This window comes from Cuculus canorus, chromosome 1 (assembly GCF_017976375.1).
Source record: "Cuculus canorus isolate bCucCan1 chromosome 1, bCucCan1.pri, whole genome shotgun sequence".
NCBI classification, from domain to species: domain Eukaryota; kingdom Metazoa; phylum Chordata; class Aves; order Cuculiformes; family Cuculidae; genus Cuculus; species Cuculus canorus.
The window spans coordinates 99,710,645-99,728,681 of record NC_071401.1 but is presented as its reverse complement, the minus strand read 5'-3'; the positions used below and the strand labels follow the sequence as shown (position 1 = coordinate 99,728,681).

Sequence of the window (18,037 nt, the reverse complement as noted above, 5' to 3'; positions counted from 1 at the left end):
ACAATTAAACTTACCCCTAGGTTTCAGGGTTTATGTAAGGAAGGAAGCAACAGACAACACTGAACCCTGTTGGTTCCTTCTGTTGCTTAGCCATAGGAATTCAGTACAATAACAAAACTCCATGTTTTATAAAAGGTCATTTTAATGATATGTCAGAAGTTTTCAAAATCTGACTGTGCCACCAGAGTACAGTTTGCTCCTGCTTTAGAGGCAGAATAAATGAAAATATGGTGTCATGAATTCCACTCCACTCTGAATGCACTGTGGCATAAGGAGCTGCGGGAAAAGCCATCTTGCAATCGCTGATAAACGAAGCATATTTAAGAGAACAAAGTTTCCCAGCTTTGAAGCTCCCTGTGTCCCCAATTTAACAATTCAATATTACCATAATTTCAAAATAGTTCTTATTAAAAAAAAAATAAATCCTATAGTTCTAAGGATGTTCAACAAGGAAAAATTAAAAGACAAAGTTACTTTTTGGTATGACAGTAAGGCAGAATGTTATTCCTTCGATAACAGCAATTTATCAGCTTCTTGTTATTCTTGTCAATATATACCCATTCTGAGGTTATCAAATCTGAATTAATCATCCTGACGTCTTCAAAGGAGCCATTATGGCCAGTCACCCAATAGAAGTTTGAGTTCTTATATTGAATAGCAACTGTAGACAGTATTGAACATCATTATTAAAAATCAACAGAGCATGTGGTCTGGCGGGCTGAAGGAACCGGTAATAAGATCCTTAAAGCCTTCTATTTCTAGGGCAATTATCTAGCAATTCCCATGCACCTGGGGTGATGAGTGAAAAAATTTGACAGTAGCAGTTCCTACCCAAGAGACAAATAATTTTGGCAGACCTCAGAGCATCAGTCAAATTCATTGATAGTGGAGACAGTCGGAGGCTTTGCATGACAGGACAAACCTACCTTTGCAGATCAAAGCAAAAAGACTTCATCAAGGGAGCAGAATACAGTATGACAGTGTATTCAGGGTATTAGTAGTCAGTAGTACATAGGTACTCGTAGCATATAGATAGCACATGGGTATTTGTGCAGGCAGAATCCTCAGGTTTTCGTTCAGTCCAATTTCAATGAACTATGAGAAAACCAAACTTATGTATCACCCTTTAACCCTTCGCCCATTATTCAAGAGAAACCCAACCACCATCCACTATTTCATATTACTCTCTCGTAAAATCTAACTCGTTTATCGTCCTAAGCAAACTACATCTAAGATAAAGAAAGATATGCTTTTAGTGTCCATCTTGTGTTTTACAGGGCACAAGGGAACAACAATAATGTAAACATGGAAGAGAAAAGGAATAAAGAATGAAGTAAATAAATAAGCATGATTGAGATAAAGAAAAAAGTAAGTCAAGGGTGATGGGGTGGGGAGAAAGATAAGACAGAAGAGAGGTAGTCTAGATGGAAACTCTTCTGCTATTTTTCTTAATTTCTTCTGTGAGATTGGAGTGAGGGTGGTGTTTGCCTGATCCAATGCTTGCTACAGCCAGGTAGAAAGGTCTTTCAGAAATACCAGATTGGTACTAAAGACAAGATCTCATTTAAGAGCTGAAACACATCGCATTCAGCACTTCCAATAATTTTCATTATAATTACTATTCAGCAAAATTATGAGGAATTAATGATATGGTGATACTGAAACAGTAAATGAAACCAGAGAAAACCAAAGTTGTTCTAGGAACTGCAATAACAGGTGTATAGATCTGGGTATAAATCGTGAAATAACATGAAAACACAGGAACAAAAAGAGAACTAAAGTAGCCTGGAAAATGTACTCCGTAATCTCAAATGTTGTTTGAGAAACTACTGAAGAAAGCCAGGAAAAAGCCCTCCGGGAGATCTATTTCAGAAGACAAAACCAGCTCTATTTTTCCTCACTGACAGTTGTGCAAATGAAGCCATGCAGCTCAACTATTCAACCTAACTCCATTTTCCTTAAAAAAAAAAAGTCTCAGACCAAAAAATTGGAAATCCCAGAGTAGCCACAAATCGTAATGCTCTTGGCACTGTTTTATTGAACTGAACCTAAAAAAAAACTATCCCAAAACAAATTCCATGAGATAGAGAGGAATCTCCTGGGCTTATCTGAACATCCAAAATGGATACGTAGCAAATTTAGGAGTTGCTTCTTATTTCATTTTACTTCACATGCTGCATAAGAAATGCCAGTCCTAGAAGAGAAGATCATTTATCCTCAAATAGCATGAGCACAAACTGTACAACTTTTGCTACTAAGAAACAAGTTTGAAGATGGAAGACAACCTAATTTCCAACTCCCATTCTATCCATAGTATTCTTCTTAAGGTCATGGCCAAGGTAACTCCTTGTAGCAGATGACTTCCTGCAAAAAGGTCTCTGGGTTGTTGCGAAGTGGATCGGAGCAGTCTGCTGCTTACTTCTACAAGTAGTCGGTGCTATGATTTCACCTACAACCTGTATACGAAAGGCAACACCACTGCACTATCAATTATCCCTCCAAGTTTTACTGTGCAAGAATAATTCTCATGAAGTCTGTTTTGTGATACGACTGCTCTTTAGTCAGCAACACCCTTCCCTCTGTGCAATAATTCTGCAGCACTACGAAAGCCAGAAATGAAACTCTCAGATTTGTAGTGCTGAGTGAGTAACTACAGCTCCTTATGCAAGATTCACGATGTCAGGAGATATTTGAGTCTGCACGATTTGGAAAAAGAAATGCATCCATTTGGCTCACTTTGAAGGGCAGGAGCCCAAATAAACGTGCAAGAACTGGCAGTTTAATAAAACTGCAGTCTTGCAGGAGAAAAGATCTATTGCAAGTCTTTAGGCTGCTGTCCAGTGTTCACGAAAATATTCAAGATTTTTTACTAGTGCTGACAAAGGCAGTAATAATTCTTAATTCTTATCACAAAAGCTGACTTTTTCCAACACGAACCAGCATAGGCAGCTTTTAGAAACTCTTCTACTGAACCATAAAGGTAAAGTGCACAGCAATTTTCATTCAATCCTAACTTCTTGGACATGAAATGTAAGGATGAAGGGCCTCCACCTCACACACATTTTTTGAAAATTTCTGGGATAAGGAACAGGTACTGTCACGAGAGGTGTGTTATCAGAGGTAAGTGACTATTATTTGTCTCTTAAAGACCAAGACAAACTCCTGAAATATCCAAAGCTCTGTGCAGGTTAATCACGTTCGGTCCTGTCATTATTCCCTTGCTAGCTGTGACTACTTCCAGATGCAAAGTAGCAACAGATTTGCTTTCTCAGGTATTTTCCACTATCAGTTTTGATAGCCATTATCTTGTCTGGGATCCAATCACCACTCAAGCACAATATTTGTCCATGAGTGACTGAAAAAGGTAAGCATCCTTTACAAATCCTGTACTGGCTGTAACAGTAAGACTAAACACAGTCTCATCTTGGCTATCTGAAACTAAGTGCACAAGAACTCAACTGCCTTTCCTAGGATTATCGTTCACTCCTCCTCACTGCAGAGGTTTTTTTTTTTTTTTTCTATGCCTCTAACCTACGTGAGCCAGCTATCTTCAGTTTACTTTTCTTTTCTCCTTCCACATCTACAATATCAACCGCTCATTCAATAACACACACTCTGCATTTTTCCTTGCATAAATATTTCCTCTCTAAAATTCTCTTTTTTCTATGCTGTCCTAATTTAACTCATTATGAAGTCTCAGTTTTTCTCTTCTGTCACAGGGCACACAACCAAACAGAAACCACATTTTGTGCACTCATGACTGTTCTTGTTCCCACTCCAGTAAAATACAGGTCAGCTCCTCTGCGTCATGACACACACACACCACACCTTGCTGCCTGTGTTTGTGTACGTTTTCAAGCCTTGTACTTACTGCAAACATTCCTAGGAACAGTAAAAAATATTTTACTGAAATCAGTCCTAATGTGCTGCTTCTGTTTTGCTCCTCCATGCCCTATGACCAGACAGTGCAGTAAGGTGTGTATTCACTCTTTAATGTACCAGATGTAAATGGCAGCAAACACCATCCCAAGAGTAAGTGCAGGCAAGGCAGATGGGAGGGGAGGGTCTCAGAGGCTCCCAAACCAAAACCCAGCTGATAAATCCAGCGTCTGATTTATCAGCTTCATTATCCTGTGACGGAGAAAACCATCCTTCTCAAATAAAAATCACAGTAAGAACACTCTTTCATCATGAAAACGATCATTAAAATAAACACTGTGTTAAACAAAATAACCTGGAGGTGATTCACATCCATGTGCATCATGGCCCTCAGGTAAACAAAAACCAAGTGTTGTTTCTCCCCTTTTTGTTGCAAACACACATGAAGTACTTGATCAAATAAAAAAAAAAAGGCAAACATAAAAAATTCAGTTCTTCTGAGGCTGCAAATAAATATTCTAGTATAATAATGAGCTTACGCTGGTTTGCTTAAAAAGGTCAGAAGTAATACATGAAAATACACTGTACAAACTATGAGCTATTTTTAAACTTACCTGAATGTTCCTTAAAGTTCATGTTTTTTCCCCGCACAGGTATTGTACATGCACACACACAGACACACAAAATGTCAGCACGCTTTGACAGAAAATTAGGAGAAAGTGAGTGCGAAGGCCTCATCTAAAGAAGCGTTAGGGTTTTAGCTACCTACTTACAGACCCCATCTACAGCACCAAGAAGTCACCCACTACCATGCCGGGTTAGCAGGAGGATAGTGAGGATCTAGCGGTGAGCAGAGGTGCTGGAGAGACCACGGCCAGGGGTTAGTGTGAGCCCAGGACCGCTCGTGGAGAGGCACTTACTGACGCTGCCACAGACTGCCATGCAGTACTCCTCCGAGTCAAAGTTGTTCCGATTCCCACCGCAGCCGCCGTAAAAGAAGGGCGCGCACTTTCCTTCGGCCACATCAAAGTACCATCGGGAGATCATCGCGCGGCAGGGACCAGTCTCGGCTTGCTCAGAGCACACCTCTATTCACAGGAGACCCGGAGGAACCACATTTAGCATGTAAATAGTACTGTCTCAGTTTCTTAATTAGGTGCCTCTCTATGTCCATGCACACAAGTGAGGAAGGAGTTGCACCAAGGAGGTGTTTCGGGGAATGGGAAACCCTTCCCTGGAAAACCACCCTGGAGACGACAAAGGTAGATTTTGAAATGACTCACATTCATGACACTACGTCTCCTTAGCCTGCCTACACTTTTGTTTTTAGCTACTTCATCTGCACACATGGAGGGGTGTTGCCCTGAAACAAGCTCCAGCATGATGACAATGGTGCAGGTGTGAGGTTTTGTCTGCTTCAGGCCAGACGGATACAACCACCCGCCTCAGCTCCTGCCTGCAGGGACTGCTGATGGCCCCAAGCAGATCCCTGCCCAAGCAGCCTACTGGGTGCCTTGTGTGGAAAGGGAACACCTGAAAGCAGAAGGTATCACTCTTTTTCTTGCTGTTTTTAAGCTGTATATCCCCCCTTCTCCTGCATCTGAGAAGGTTTCCTAGGTTACACAAAAGAACAAACCAGAAATATTTATGAGTTATAGAGGAAAACAAATTCTCTTCAGACCCTTATTTATATATAATCACTGCTGAAGAAATCCCTTCTTGCAGGCTGCCCAGCACAGTTTATAATTCATACTTCGAGGGCTCACACATACAAAATTACTGCCATAGCTTTATCCCACCCATGGGAGGAAGCCTCATCCCCAGTGAATATCTACAGGAAAAAATTAAAATGGTTTGTGTTTGTGTTCATTGTGAACTGCCACAGTCTCTGCCTACATCCTGCGACACATGAAAACCTGAGGGAAGAACCAAACTACACAAATTAAAGGAAGACAAAGCAAATACTGCCCACAATTTGGAATTCAGCCAATTACACATGTAAATGTATAGCCCTTTACCAATAATGTTCCAAACAGACAAAAACAGTTTTATCTTTCACCATGCTGCTTAAGTCATTTCAAATCTACATAACGTTAAACACCAATACACCCCTCATTTGCTTTCATCCCACGCGCCGCACTGGCAGACAAACCAGTATGTTCAACTAGAGGCTTCTAAATTCTCTGCATAGATTTGAATTTTGTGGAAGGCAGATCCCTAAGGGTTGCAAGGTATGAAGAAATATCAGTGCATAAGTAACTGAAAATCCCCTGTATGCTCATGACCACTCAGATTTTGGCTACAAAGAATCTCCCTTTTCAGAGTCTGTCCCAATCCATTACTTCACTCTCCTCAGGAGCATCACTACTGATAAGCAGATTTTATATCCAGCTGATACTGGCAGTCAACGTACACCTGCATTTCCTTAAGCATATAATATAGGTACAATTTTACATTGCATTTAAAACATACACATACCATATTTACAAATAATGTCAAGAATCCATTTTAGGGAGCATACATTTGGTCTAAAGGAAACAGATTCAAGTGCATGCAAGCACCAAGGATGTGCTACAAGTGTCTCAATTTTGTAACAAGCAATTAGGGGGAAAGAACAGAAGGGAGTAAAAGGATACTATTTTTTTTTTAATTTTAAGAAAAACCAAAATAAGTATATCTAATTGTACAACACATTGATTACAATTAGTTGTACACTACCATACGATTAATTATAGACCACATTTAGCATATTTCTTCTGATTTATTCTAAAATCAAATCCAGCCCCGCCATCTAATTATATAGTCAAATCTTCACACAAAGCTAACTTTGGACATCCTTGGAAAAGCTGCCACATGTCAATTAAAAACGAACCGTGACTCTTGACATAAAAGAGACAAGTATAATCAAGAGAATTTTTGCTGACAGGAAATGTCATTTCAAACCCCACAAAGGTCTCAATAACTCAGTCCTTCTTAGTTTGTGTTAACTATGGGCTGACCTCTACCCACACAATAAGCGCCTTCTAGGTTTCCCTCAAAATATCAGTTCTTCTATAAAGTCTGATTTATTTCATTTTGCACTGTTAAGTGTTATCAGGATGGGAATGGTTCACAGATTTAACCTGAAATTTCGTACAGGTAACTCTCTCTCACAAAAAAAAAAGCACAATTTTTTTTTTTTCTATTTGCAGAAGTAAAGGTAATTAATTGCCCATCAACTAACTGATGCCAGTGATAACAAGGAATTGACTTTTTTGAAACTGAAGTCATTTATAGACAGGAAGATGTGCTTGGACAAGCATTCAAGAAAACACTGGGTAGCACATTATAAAAGAGTAAGCCTGAAGCACTGCAGTCCAGTGCTGTGGCCAGAGATCTGCCTTCTGCCTGACCTGTTGTCTCCCACCAGGCTGGTGGTGACGGTGCAGGGAAGTGGAGGAAGAGACACTCTTCCCTTCAGTCTGCACAGACGACTGTACTGCTACTGATGAAATCTAAATGGTAATTCTTTCATTGCAGAGAGGAACGGTCTACTGTGCAAACAGTTTATGACCTAAATGAAGATAAAAAAGAGAGGAGGAAAAATGCTCTAGGTTACTGTTTTACGATTGCTCTGTGAGGGAAGCATGTTGACGCTCCAGTCTAGGAAACTTGTCACCTCTTTTCAGTGTTGCCACCACTGTGTACCATCACTTGTTCTCTGAGAAGAGCTTGGAGTAGCATTCCTTCACCTCAGCTTTGGGGCAAAGGTACATTTTTAAACCTACTTCAATGCCTGGGAAACTGCCCCATTGCTCCTGTGTGTGAGTCAGTTGCTTCTTGCCTGCCTCGGCATATCCCCATCACTTGTCCTTAGAGAGAAAAGCCACCACATTTGATCCTCAGCACTATCACCTCATCTAAGAGGATGGGGAAAATGAAGTGCAGAGATGGGAAATTCAACAGGTTTTCTTGGGCTATTAATCCAAAAAAACATTTCCCCTTTCACTGCTACCAAGTGTAGCAATTACTGCCTATGACGGATGAGCTACAGTATTTTTGCAAATACTAGCAGCAAGCAGGCAGCACACACTGCTAAGTGATTCATCAAACAATTATAAGCTATCTTTGCTGCATATATTAATTTTGTTCCTGAAAACTGATTAAAAGATGAGCTACATTTCCACTGTATAATTCAACTCTACTTGATGCCACAAACAATTTCTATCAACTACAGCATTAACAGTGAGCTTTGCTTTGTTTAAAAAACTTGCTTTGCCTCCAAAGACATATTTTTGCCTTTGGATTCATGAAGCTGGATAAAACTAAAGAGAACAAGCCTTTGCCACAACCCAGGTTTATAGGTGGTTTAAATTCTATTTTCAGACACAGTTTGCAAACTATCTCCCTTCAATAGTAAACTTTCTCTCATCTCCTTTGTGCCCTAAACCAAAAATTATAATTGCCAATACCTTCCTTCTCTGAAACCTTAGATACAGCAAATTGGTTTTGAGACCATCAGGGAAGTATAAGGCAACTTTCCTTGTTCCAAGCTTCTTATACTGATTCCAGTCTTTTGGTGCAAAGAGTTTTTTCTAATCCAGCAGGAAGATCATTCCCTGAAGGACAGTGCTGTAGCAAAGCTTTTTTATTTGCTTTTTAATTAATAGTTAAAGTAATATACTGAAAACTAATCAGTTACACTAAGCATCAGCACTGACTGTGTTATTTTTTCTTTGAAAAGCACTGACTTCAGCATCCTAGGAAATACACAGTCTTCAAGTATGTGGACATTGATTTATAGTGGCTTTACACAAAGTATTTCCATAAACACTGATTTACCAAAATGCTGTAAGTAGAGCTAATTAAAATTTATGAGCAAACATTTTAGATAATTTTGATTTTTATAGAAGGAAATATAAAGTATCATTCTGTATGGCATTTAAAAATTTTTCATTACCATATAAATTGTTTTTTTTCTGTTCCTTGAAGAAACTCAATTTTAAATCAAAGTAGAATAATAACTGCTTTATTTCAAAATCCCAAATCCATGGGACTAATGCTTAGTTTGTGAACACCAACAATTCCAGTTGAGGAATCTGAAATAAAATTTGAACTTTTAATGCAGGGAGAAACTAAAAGCCACATTTACATACTTCTATCACTGTAAAGATCAAGGTTACTCAGTATTTTCCTCAGGACTTGAATTTATTTACATGATCATGAGGACTAAGCTCATTTAAATGCTGGCACAGTCAGTCCCAAACCTTAAACCAGAAATTAAATTCAGAGTTTTAAGAAAAAAAGACAACTCCAGCCTAAAGCCCTATGTTCAGTTCATACCTCTGAAAAACCTCTTTATCTTAATGCCACAGCAGAATGATACTATCACGCTGGCTTATAAATATTGCAAGTTCTTTAATTTAGCCACAGTAATGGAAAATACACTGTACTGATGACATTTTCTATACTATCAGTACTTCAAGTTTGAAGTTGATATTGTCAAGTATATACAAATAAATCATACTGGTGCTATGAACCAACTCACTAGCACTAGTAGATGTTTGCTTTTCCTAGGTCAATGGCAGCTCAAACTGTGTTTCACAATCACGCGGGACCAAATAAGTCTTAAACGAAGACCTAAAACACTTAGCTGCTCAAGTATGGGATCACAATCACATATTTTACCATTTAATTTTTACTGAAGAACAGAGGAAATTATTACTGCAAGAGAGGCCAAAGGAATAAACCACTCAAATATGTATCATGAGGCGTATGCTCCAATTTATCATGCGTTAGTGTACAGAATATTACAATCCAAGTAATTTTGGATTCTGTGTTGTGAGGAACTGAAAGCTACAGTTTGAAGCTATTAATACATATGTATCTATATTAGTCTACATTTTTTAACTAATTTAGTTAAAAATTAGTTTTTTATTAATTTAGAGAAAAATTAGTCAATATTAAGAGTAAATGCACTCTCTTTGTCTTATAGCTATACTGTTCATGTTCCAAAACCATACAATAGTTTTTTGCTCAATGAATTAATCAAAAGGGAATATTTAAAGATAATTTCTTTGGAAAAAAATCTTCCTCATTCTGAATATATAGTTAAAAGAGGCAGCCAAATTTTAATTTGCGTATTCAAAGACAAAAGCTAATTTCAGAAGAGGTCTTCGGAATTAGGAGACAGATGTCAAGCTGGCACATACTCTAGGAAAAAAGTTGCTACACAAGCTTTACAATTGCTAAAATATTTTCTACAGAGAAAATTAAAATAAAAAGGCAAAAATATGAGTTCTAGATGCAATACTGAAGAAAAGGTCTGCTAAAACTGTTAAATACCCTAAAATTGTAATTTCCATCCTGTGCAATTAATACTGAATTTCTGTCTCTAATGTTTATTCTGAAGCTACTGGAGGGGGGTATTCAGAACACAAAAAGAAAATATAATTGTATATACTTGACTGGAATACAAAGCCTTACAAATTTGAATTGGGACAAATACACAAAAATACATTTTCTATTAAATTGAGTACAACACAACTACATTTTGAACCACATAGTGCCATATAGTTACTGCTGATGGCCACAACCCAAACAAAAACCCCAGCTTGATTTTAAAGGTAGACCAATGAAATTTTAGAAAAAGTACAGCTTCTACCATAATCATGATTATGCTAACAGTGAAATATGAGCCCCAAAGCACATTCCAGTCTTTTTACACAGCCAACCAAATTATTCAATTAATTATTGCTTCGATACATAAAAGAGAAATTTCCTCTATGGAAACAGATTGTTGATGGATTTCTTCTGGCAGGATACGTTTCAAATGGAACCAGCCTCCACCCTCCAACTTTATGTAAAACCACCTCTATTATTGTGTTTAGTACTGCAGTACTTTTGCCCTTGATGCAAATTACAATTAATACACTGCTTTTCCATCAATAAAATGACTAGATCATAAAAAGATTTCTTCTCATTGAAACGTATCTTGAAGTATTATATTACAGTGGAATAGCTAAGCTTTAAATTATGATGTCTAATTAAAAGCTATCAGTTATTTTAATGCAAATCCATTAGGTTAATTTTATCAGCTCTTGCTCATATGTTACAGCAGATTATCATTCTTCATGAAGATCTCCTAACAAAAAACCAGCAGTTATCATAACGAGTACTACTCATACAGCAACCTACTGATGTTTTCTTTACAGGGTACAGAAATACACATTAACTTTTTCCAAGTCAAGCATACTGCACAGTCTTGAAGCTAACAAAGAAAAAGAACTACTACTCTGAAAAGTTATAATTTTTTTTTTTAAAGAAGAAAGCAAGGCAAAGCTACTAAGGGTGAAAAAGCCATATTAATCTAGTATATGCTACTAGCATTATCCCAATATATACAGCTGATGGTCTAGCAATCAAGGTTAACTTTCCCTGCCTTACAATAGATGGTAGCAATCACTGAAAGGATATGAAGTCTTTCAGATACAAAAATCTTCAGCAAAATCCCTCCATTTCATATTAATAAAGCTAAGAGCTACCATACAAACATCAGGCTACTTTTCTCTTGCTAGGAAACCAGTATATGGTCTCTTGCTTGCAACTCCAGATTGTAAACATAATTAAAATGTCACATTGAGCAGCACTGCTTCAATTCTTTCCTAACTTTTTAAAAGAATCCGTTTGAATTTAAAAAAAAGCAAACCCAATTGCTAAAGGGCAACATTATATGCTAGACGAGGCACGTCAAGCTTATGCTGCTGAATCCCCTGCATCTGCTCATAGGTAAGTGAAGATGATACCAAGTGCTTTCTGCCAGGCTGCTGCATGTCATGACGCCACTGCTCCCCTTTAAATGAGACCTGATTTCTGCTATGTTAACAGGAAGCACTAAGCTGATATTACTTAATCTTTGTTGTATGCCAAGCGAGTCTTATTGTTCTTGTCACCTCCTGTGCTGAAGGAGAGCAGGAATGAAATCACAAACAACTGCACGTAATGGGGGTGCAGCGCTCCCGCTTGCTTCAGTCACGTGCTAAAGAATCACTCGGAGCCTGGATGCCTCAGGAGCAACTCTGCAACATCCACAATGCTGGGACGATGATAGCAGAAACCAAACCAACTCAAATTGCTCCCTTGCTTAAAACCCAGCCAGTGGAGAGCCACCACCCTTGCTCCATATATATACAAAATTCAAGGGCCACAGTTTTCCTACAGGGCTTCATAAACAAACCACACTTCCTTCAGCACAAACTCAGTGGTAACATCTCCTAGTGATCAAAGGTGAAAAGTGTGGACCTGACATTAATTTCACCCTTTGGATCCCTGCAGCCTCAGACACGTGATCATCTGGAATTAACATCTGAAGCCCAGCCAGAGTTATCTGAAAGTTTAAACAGGGTCTGCTGCCCTACTCCATATGAACCAAGAATAAAGATGGTCCCTTACAAATGGTGAATACTGGCAAGCACTGTACTATGGAAAGTTTATTCACCTTTTTAAATAAACAGTATATCTCATAAAAAAATGGTTGCTGCAGAAACACAATGAAAAGACTGTTCTCCTGCCAATGACCTCTCCCTTTCTCTAGGCAAGACTGAATTCTTTTTCACTGAAAATAAGTTTGCAAGTGGTTCCACTACAGCTATTTTGATCATGATTCATTAAAATATGCATAGAAATAAAATTGCCTGACAAATTGATTCTACTTGGACTCAAGTGTCTTTAAAGTATAGCATTACATTTACGCTTCTCAATTATTTATGGTTGACAGCAATCATTCCATTGATTCAGGGGAGATGGGGTTCAGTATCAACCCACAATTAGATCCTAATTTATGGCTTTACAATAGTTGCTCTTTGTTGATTTTACATATGAAAATCAACTCTCAAATTGGACAAACCCACTCTGTGGGCTCTTTAATACTAACAACATAATATTAGTTACAGCTTCATAAAGCATACATAAAACCGGCCGTAAAGTGTCTGTGGAGATCATCATAGGATATGTCTTATGAACTGCACTGATTAATGCTTGGGCAAAGTAGCCTGAACAGAGCTCACATCCACAAGCTCCAACACTTAAAGTGATCTGGAGGGGCTTTCAATATGTCTTCGTAATATGGACTACTTTTTAATTCATACGTTGCCTACAAGGCTCCTAAGCCTTCTTCGTTTGTGTTGACAGCAACAAACTTTTCTGTTTGTAACGGCAAGACAAAAGCAGATGCTCACCACAGAAGCTCCTACGCTGGATCTGCTGGCTGTATCAGGAGGATGGAGGCCCAAAGGAAGCTTTCACTTACGTGCAGCAAGGGAGGTAGAAGCAAGGCCCGAGGCTCTAAGTTAGGGGCATGCCTACATTTGGAAACAGGCAAGCACTTTGCACAATGCAGCTCTGCCAGACACCAGCTACACACACCCAGGGACAGTCTCAGCAACCTCTGTGCCCCAGGAGGGCTGGAGGTCAGAAAGCCCCAAGGGCTGTGGCAGAACTGTGCTTAAAACTTGCATTAGTAACAGACTGCCCTCACCTCATTTGCAACAACACATTTTACTCATAATCACCTACGGTGGGAAACTGCAGACGTAGGAAGAACAGGACGACGGTGTTTCATTGTCAGCTAGCAAGTGCATGTTTCTAAAGGATTTTTAAAAGATGGCTTCAAAAGTTTGTCTCATCTCTTTCGTATTTTACATTCGTATCACTATACACTATATTCCTGAAGGCTAAACATCTTAACCTCTTTGAAATGTCAACCTCAGTAAAGAAATACGTTCCACCTAATTTGTCCTCATTTCCACTCCTCCAAAATCCCATTAAAGTCAAGTGTTCTTTTTTCCACCCCCCCTCTCAATATTCATTTACCAGCAAGAACAAGGCATTTTATCCCCAGGTGGTGAAATCTCACATATGGAAACATATTTAATTGGCTTAAAGATTTAAACAATCTCCTCAGTCCTCTCTTCACTGGAATAGCTCTCCAATAACAGAGCAGAACACTCAATGCAGTTATGTAAGACAGAAATGCAGGAGACTGCATTGCCAGCCTTAGAAACATTTGCAAGTGATCTTAGCAATCATTAGCACTTTTGATTAGAGAGCTTATCTGCACTGAAATGAAAAAGGTAAATGAAGCTAACTCTGCTTTTTCCAAAGCATCCCCAGGCTCCCTTTTGTCCTCTGGGTGGATGATAAATGGTAGGTGGGAGCCCTCTGCCCTCTACTTGCTGGGTCCAACAGCAGCACCATGGTTTAAGAGGAAAGGACACAATCATATGCAAAATGAGGGACTGCTGGCACTTCAGTCCCAAGCATCCCCAGAGGCAGGGGGTAGGAAAGCAAGGGGAGAGGAAAGGAGCCAGGCCAGATGTTTTCTGCTTTATTTCACAACCATCCCAACTGTTGCCATTGTGCCTCTGAATCATGCAAGTCTGAACTCTTTTCTTTTCAACTGTAGGCTTTAATCTCATGTCCTGGCATCATCTCCAGCACTTACTGGTAAAGACGTAAACACTGCAGGAAAAATAGTGTCTATCCTACAGAGATTTACGTCATATGAAATTGTATTTATTAAAATAGAAATATAAGGATAATTCATTCAAATATGTATTGTAGGATAAATAAGGCGCTTAGAAATGTTACGTTGCTATGTGGCCCATGGACTAGGGTACGGGAGTAACTACCAAGTATCATGAAAAAATTCAGAAATGAAGAGTTCTTTCTCACTCCCTGTTTAACTTTTTAAGGAGCAATGCATTCCTATTTCGCCCCCACTCTGCCAGACAACTCACTGGTTAGGTTCACTTTTCTGCAGTTATTTTGAAACTCACAAATTTTACTGAATTACTGATTTATGGAGAGATATTGGAAACTGGTACCTAAAAGAAATCACACAAAATGACTCATCACTGCTGTCAATATAAGAGATCAAACCAGTTAGTGCTACCTCCTGCTTCCAATTGACACTCTATCCTTCTGCAACACATGCACATGATATTCCACGTGTACTTTTCCTGTGTTTTTTGCTATGTGTCAGTCAAATTTTATTTAATATTACTTCAAAATAAAGCCAACGTTTCTGCTTCCATGCACAGCATTCACAGTGACCGCACCTCATAGACAAACACCTCCAAAAAATATTTGTAAGGGGAAAAGGAAAGGAGATTCAACGTGCAAATTGCAGAGGCCAAAGCATAACAATGCTGCAACTTAGGATATTTTGCTGTTTGGAACATTTTTTTGTCATAAAGGGCAAACATGCAAAGCAGCAGGATCAGTTTTCCAGCCCCGAGCTAAATGCCCACGAATTTACCTCTGACAACCTCTTCCACAGACTCTGTAGTTGTGGTGGTAGTGGTTGCAATACTGGTAGTTCTTTCAGTTGCCTCCTCATACTCTTCTTCTGTCTCTTCTTCAATTTCATCACCATCATCATCGTCGTCATCAGCATCTTCATCTTCCACAACGGTTAGCTCCTCATCTTCCTCTGCCTGTTCTTCTACTACCTTACCATCGCTGAATGAGGACAATTATAATGATGTGTCAGCAACAAAATGATTTCAAGATAAAAACAGAGAACATTTTATTCAGAAACTACATAAGGACAAGAAGTTACCTGTTCTCCATCTCCCTCCCCTTTAAATAAAAAAGAAAGAATGAGACAGTCTAGAATGTCCCAACAAGTAAGAAATCAGAAATGCTAAAAACAAAGAAGAGAATCAACATCAGCAATGCAGTAAGAAAACCAGCAAGATGTCAGTTTGGAGTTCCTCCTTTTGTACAGGGATGAAAAAAGGATCCCCATCAGCAGTACCATATTTTGATGGCTGAATTACACTCCAAACATGCTTGCTCCATGCAGCTGTCAACAAATCAATCTTTATTTCAAAGAAGCTCAAATTAGCTCAAAATGCAATCAGTTCATATGGACAGGGAAATTTGAGAGAGTTCCTTGGGACCTTCTCGCCCAGGAGACATCTTATCCAGAGTTCGCAGTGGACTAACTTGCATGCCATTCACAGAAGGCTTCCAAGTGCTGAACTAACCTGAAATTATCTACATTGACTGCCGGTTTGAAGTAACGTTGCAGCCACTTCTACAGTAATTGTGCACAGAGATGTCTGTTTTCACAAAGGACAGGACAGAGATAGTAAACGTGTGATGCTGGAACTCATGTTTAGCTAACTTGTTGATAGTTTTTGTCTTTAACGTTTGTTACACATTATAGTGCTTTAAATTCAGACAGCTGCCTAAAATCCTCTGGATTTAATCGGTCCTGGATGATAGGAGGGAATACTGCAGTAGACTATCAAATACATTTGGTAGCTCAATATGTCAAGAATTTTCTGTGATCACTCTTAATTCTGAATGATACACAGGCAAGAGGTCAAAAAACGCATGCTCAAGCCACTGTTACTGTTGCTTCTGAAAGGCTTTCTAACCTGGTGCCCAGCTGTGGCAAGGTCTCAGGTTTGTTAAACTGACCTTCTACTTGAAATTCACTACTAATGAGTAAATGATCTTTAAATATTCAAACATGCAGTGACTTTTTGTCACCTTCATACACAAGTGGTTTTTCTTTTTCATAGCACTGCATAAGCTTGAACAGCCTTATGTCAATTTAGCAACTTCTCTCCTTCACCTCATTACACAGAACAAGCCTGCAATATTTAATTTTATCATACTTTGCCTACTACAGTTTTGAAAGTGAATACAGAGCACAAAGGAAAACAGTACAATCGTTCTTAATAGTGTATTAAGAAGTTAAAAAAAGTACAGATAAAAGCCTTGTATACCATAAGCCTGACTGTACTAGGAGAAAACTAAGTATCTATACAACAAAGAACGAATCCCCTGTTACTTTCTCCCCAAAATATTTTGCCGCCAGAGACTCAAGAGTTACTTAAAGTAATAACGCAGCTTTCAAGCCCTGGCAGGTTATACGAACAGCTGTGGTAAGAGCTAACTTGCAGAGGAGTTTGAGTAAGGGATGACCTGTTTCCATATATATGGGAGAAAGACCGAAAAAAGGACAAAAACACACTGGAGGGTTCTCTGAATTTCTTGACTTTGAAGACCTGGCTTAGAAATTTCACCATCTCCACTGTGTGTTTTCTGCGTCATTCTAATTTCAGTATGTTCAAAATTTTCTACTTCGCTTTTAGGAACTCCTTTCTCAACAACAGTTTTCCTCCGGCTTTATTTTTCTCACCAAGTTGTTCACCTTTTTATGAGCATGAAATAAATGCTAGTTGTACACCTTCACCTTTTGACCGCAAGAGTGAGGTAGATCTGTATGTCCAGTATCTGTTTCTGATCTCCAGGTTAAGCAGCTTCTTGTCTTGGCTACCTACAGACATTTAAACTAGGCACACTGAGAATAAGACGTGAAGATTTTGATCAAGAGCATGAGATATCATATGCCTTTCAACATTAAAGAAAGCTGCTCTCTGTCTTTTCTCTCACCTAAGCTACAAACACATCAGGCTTTAAAAAAAGTGCAATTGTTTTTCCTCTTCCTTTTACACGAACGATCACTTTCAGATATTGGCAAGCTCGTAAAGTTAAAAAAGGACAACAAAACCAAACTAATGAAACAAACAAAGGAAAGTCACAAATTAGTCACATGGAAAGTCACTTCAAAAAAAATTTATGTGCATACATCCAACACCCATCTGGTTTTAGCTACACAAAAGCAACTAACTCAGCTATACCAGTCTACAGCATTTTGCTGGGACATTCTCAGCATCAAGTCCAAAGTTTTTTTTTTCCCCCCCTTGCCATTTTTAGGAGCTGTGATGAAGGGGGCAGGATGAAAGAAGACAATTCTCTGTGTGTATTGGTTGACTATGCCCTACATTACAGTGGGCCCTCGTTTCCTCTTCAATCAGTAAGTATCAGAAGTAAACTAATAAGGGTAGTCCCCACCTGCATTCCCTTTAAGATTTGCTGAAGAACTAGACATCTGAGAAGCTAAAAAAAGCCAGAAGTGATGGAATACTACAACAGCTGATGGAATCAGGCTCCTGAAAATATTCTGAGAAGCTTGCACAAAAATGTACTGGAATATTCCTGCTACTATTTTGATCACTCAAAGAAAAATCATATTTCTGCTAGCAATATATCCTGCAAGGGTCAAACACAAGGGCAGTATTTCACAGGATTACATTTTATT

At 38.7% G+C, this 18,037-nt stretch overlaps 1 protein-coding gene across 3 annotated transcripts in view; it reads right to left on the bottom strand.

The window, feature by feature from the left end:
* The window catches only part of APP (amyloid beta precursor protein), a 216,670-nt gene that overhangs the window by 76,564 nt on the left and 122,069 nt on the right, over positions 1-18,037 (bottom strand). For 2 of the 3 annotated variants that reach the window (XM_054056832.1, XM_054056833.1), the window contains exons 6-7: positions 15,176-15,378; positions 4,800-4,967 (exon numbers count right to left, since the gene is read on the bottom strand). In XM_054056832.1, coding sequence (XP_053912807.1) covers positions 4,800-4,967; positions 15,176-15,378 — 371 coding nt within the window. The remainder of the gene's footprint in view (positions 1-4,799; positions 4,968-15,175; positions 15,379-18,037) is intronic. The other variant, XM_054056835.1, reaches the window with a different exon arrangement.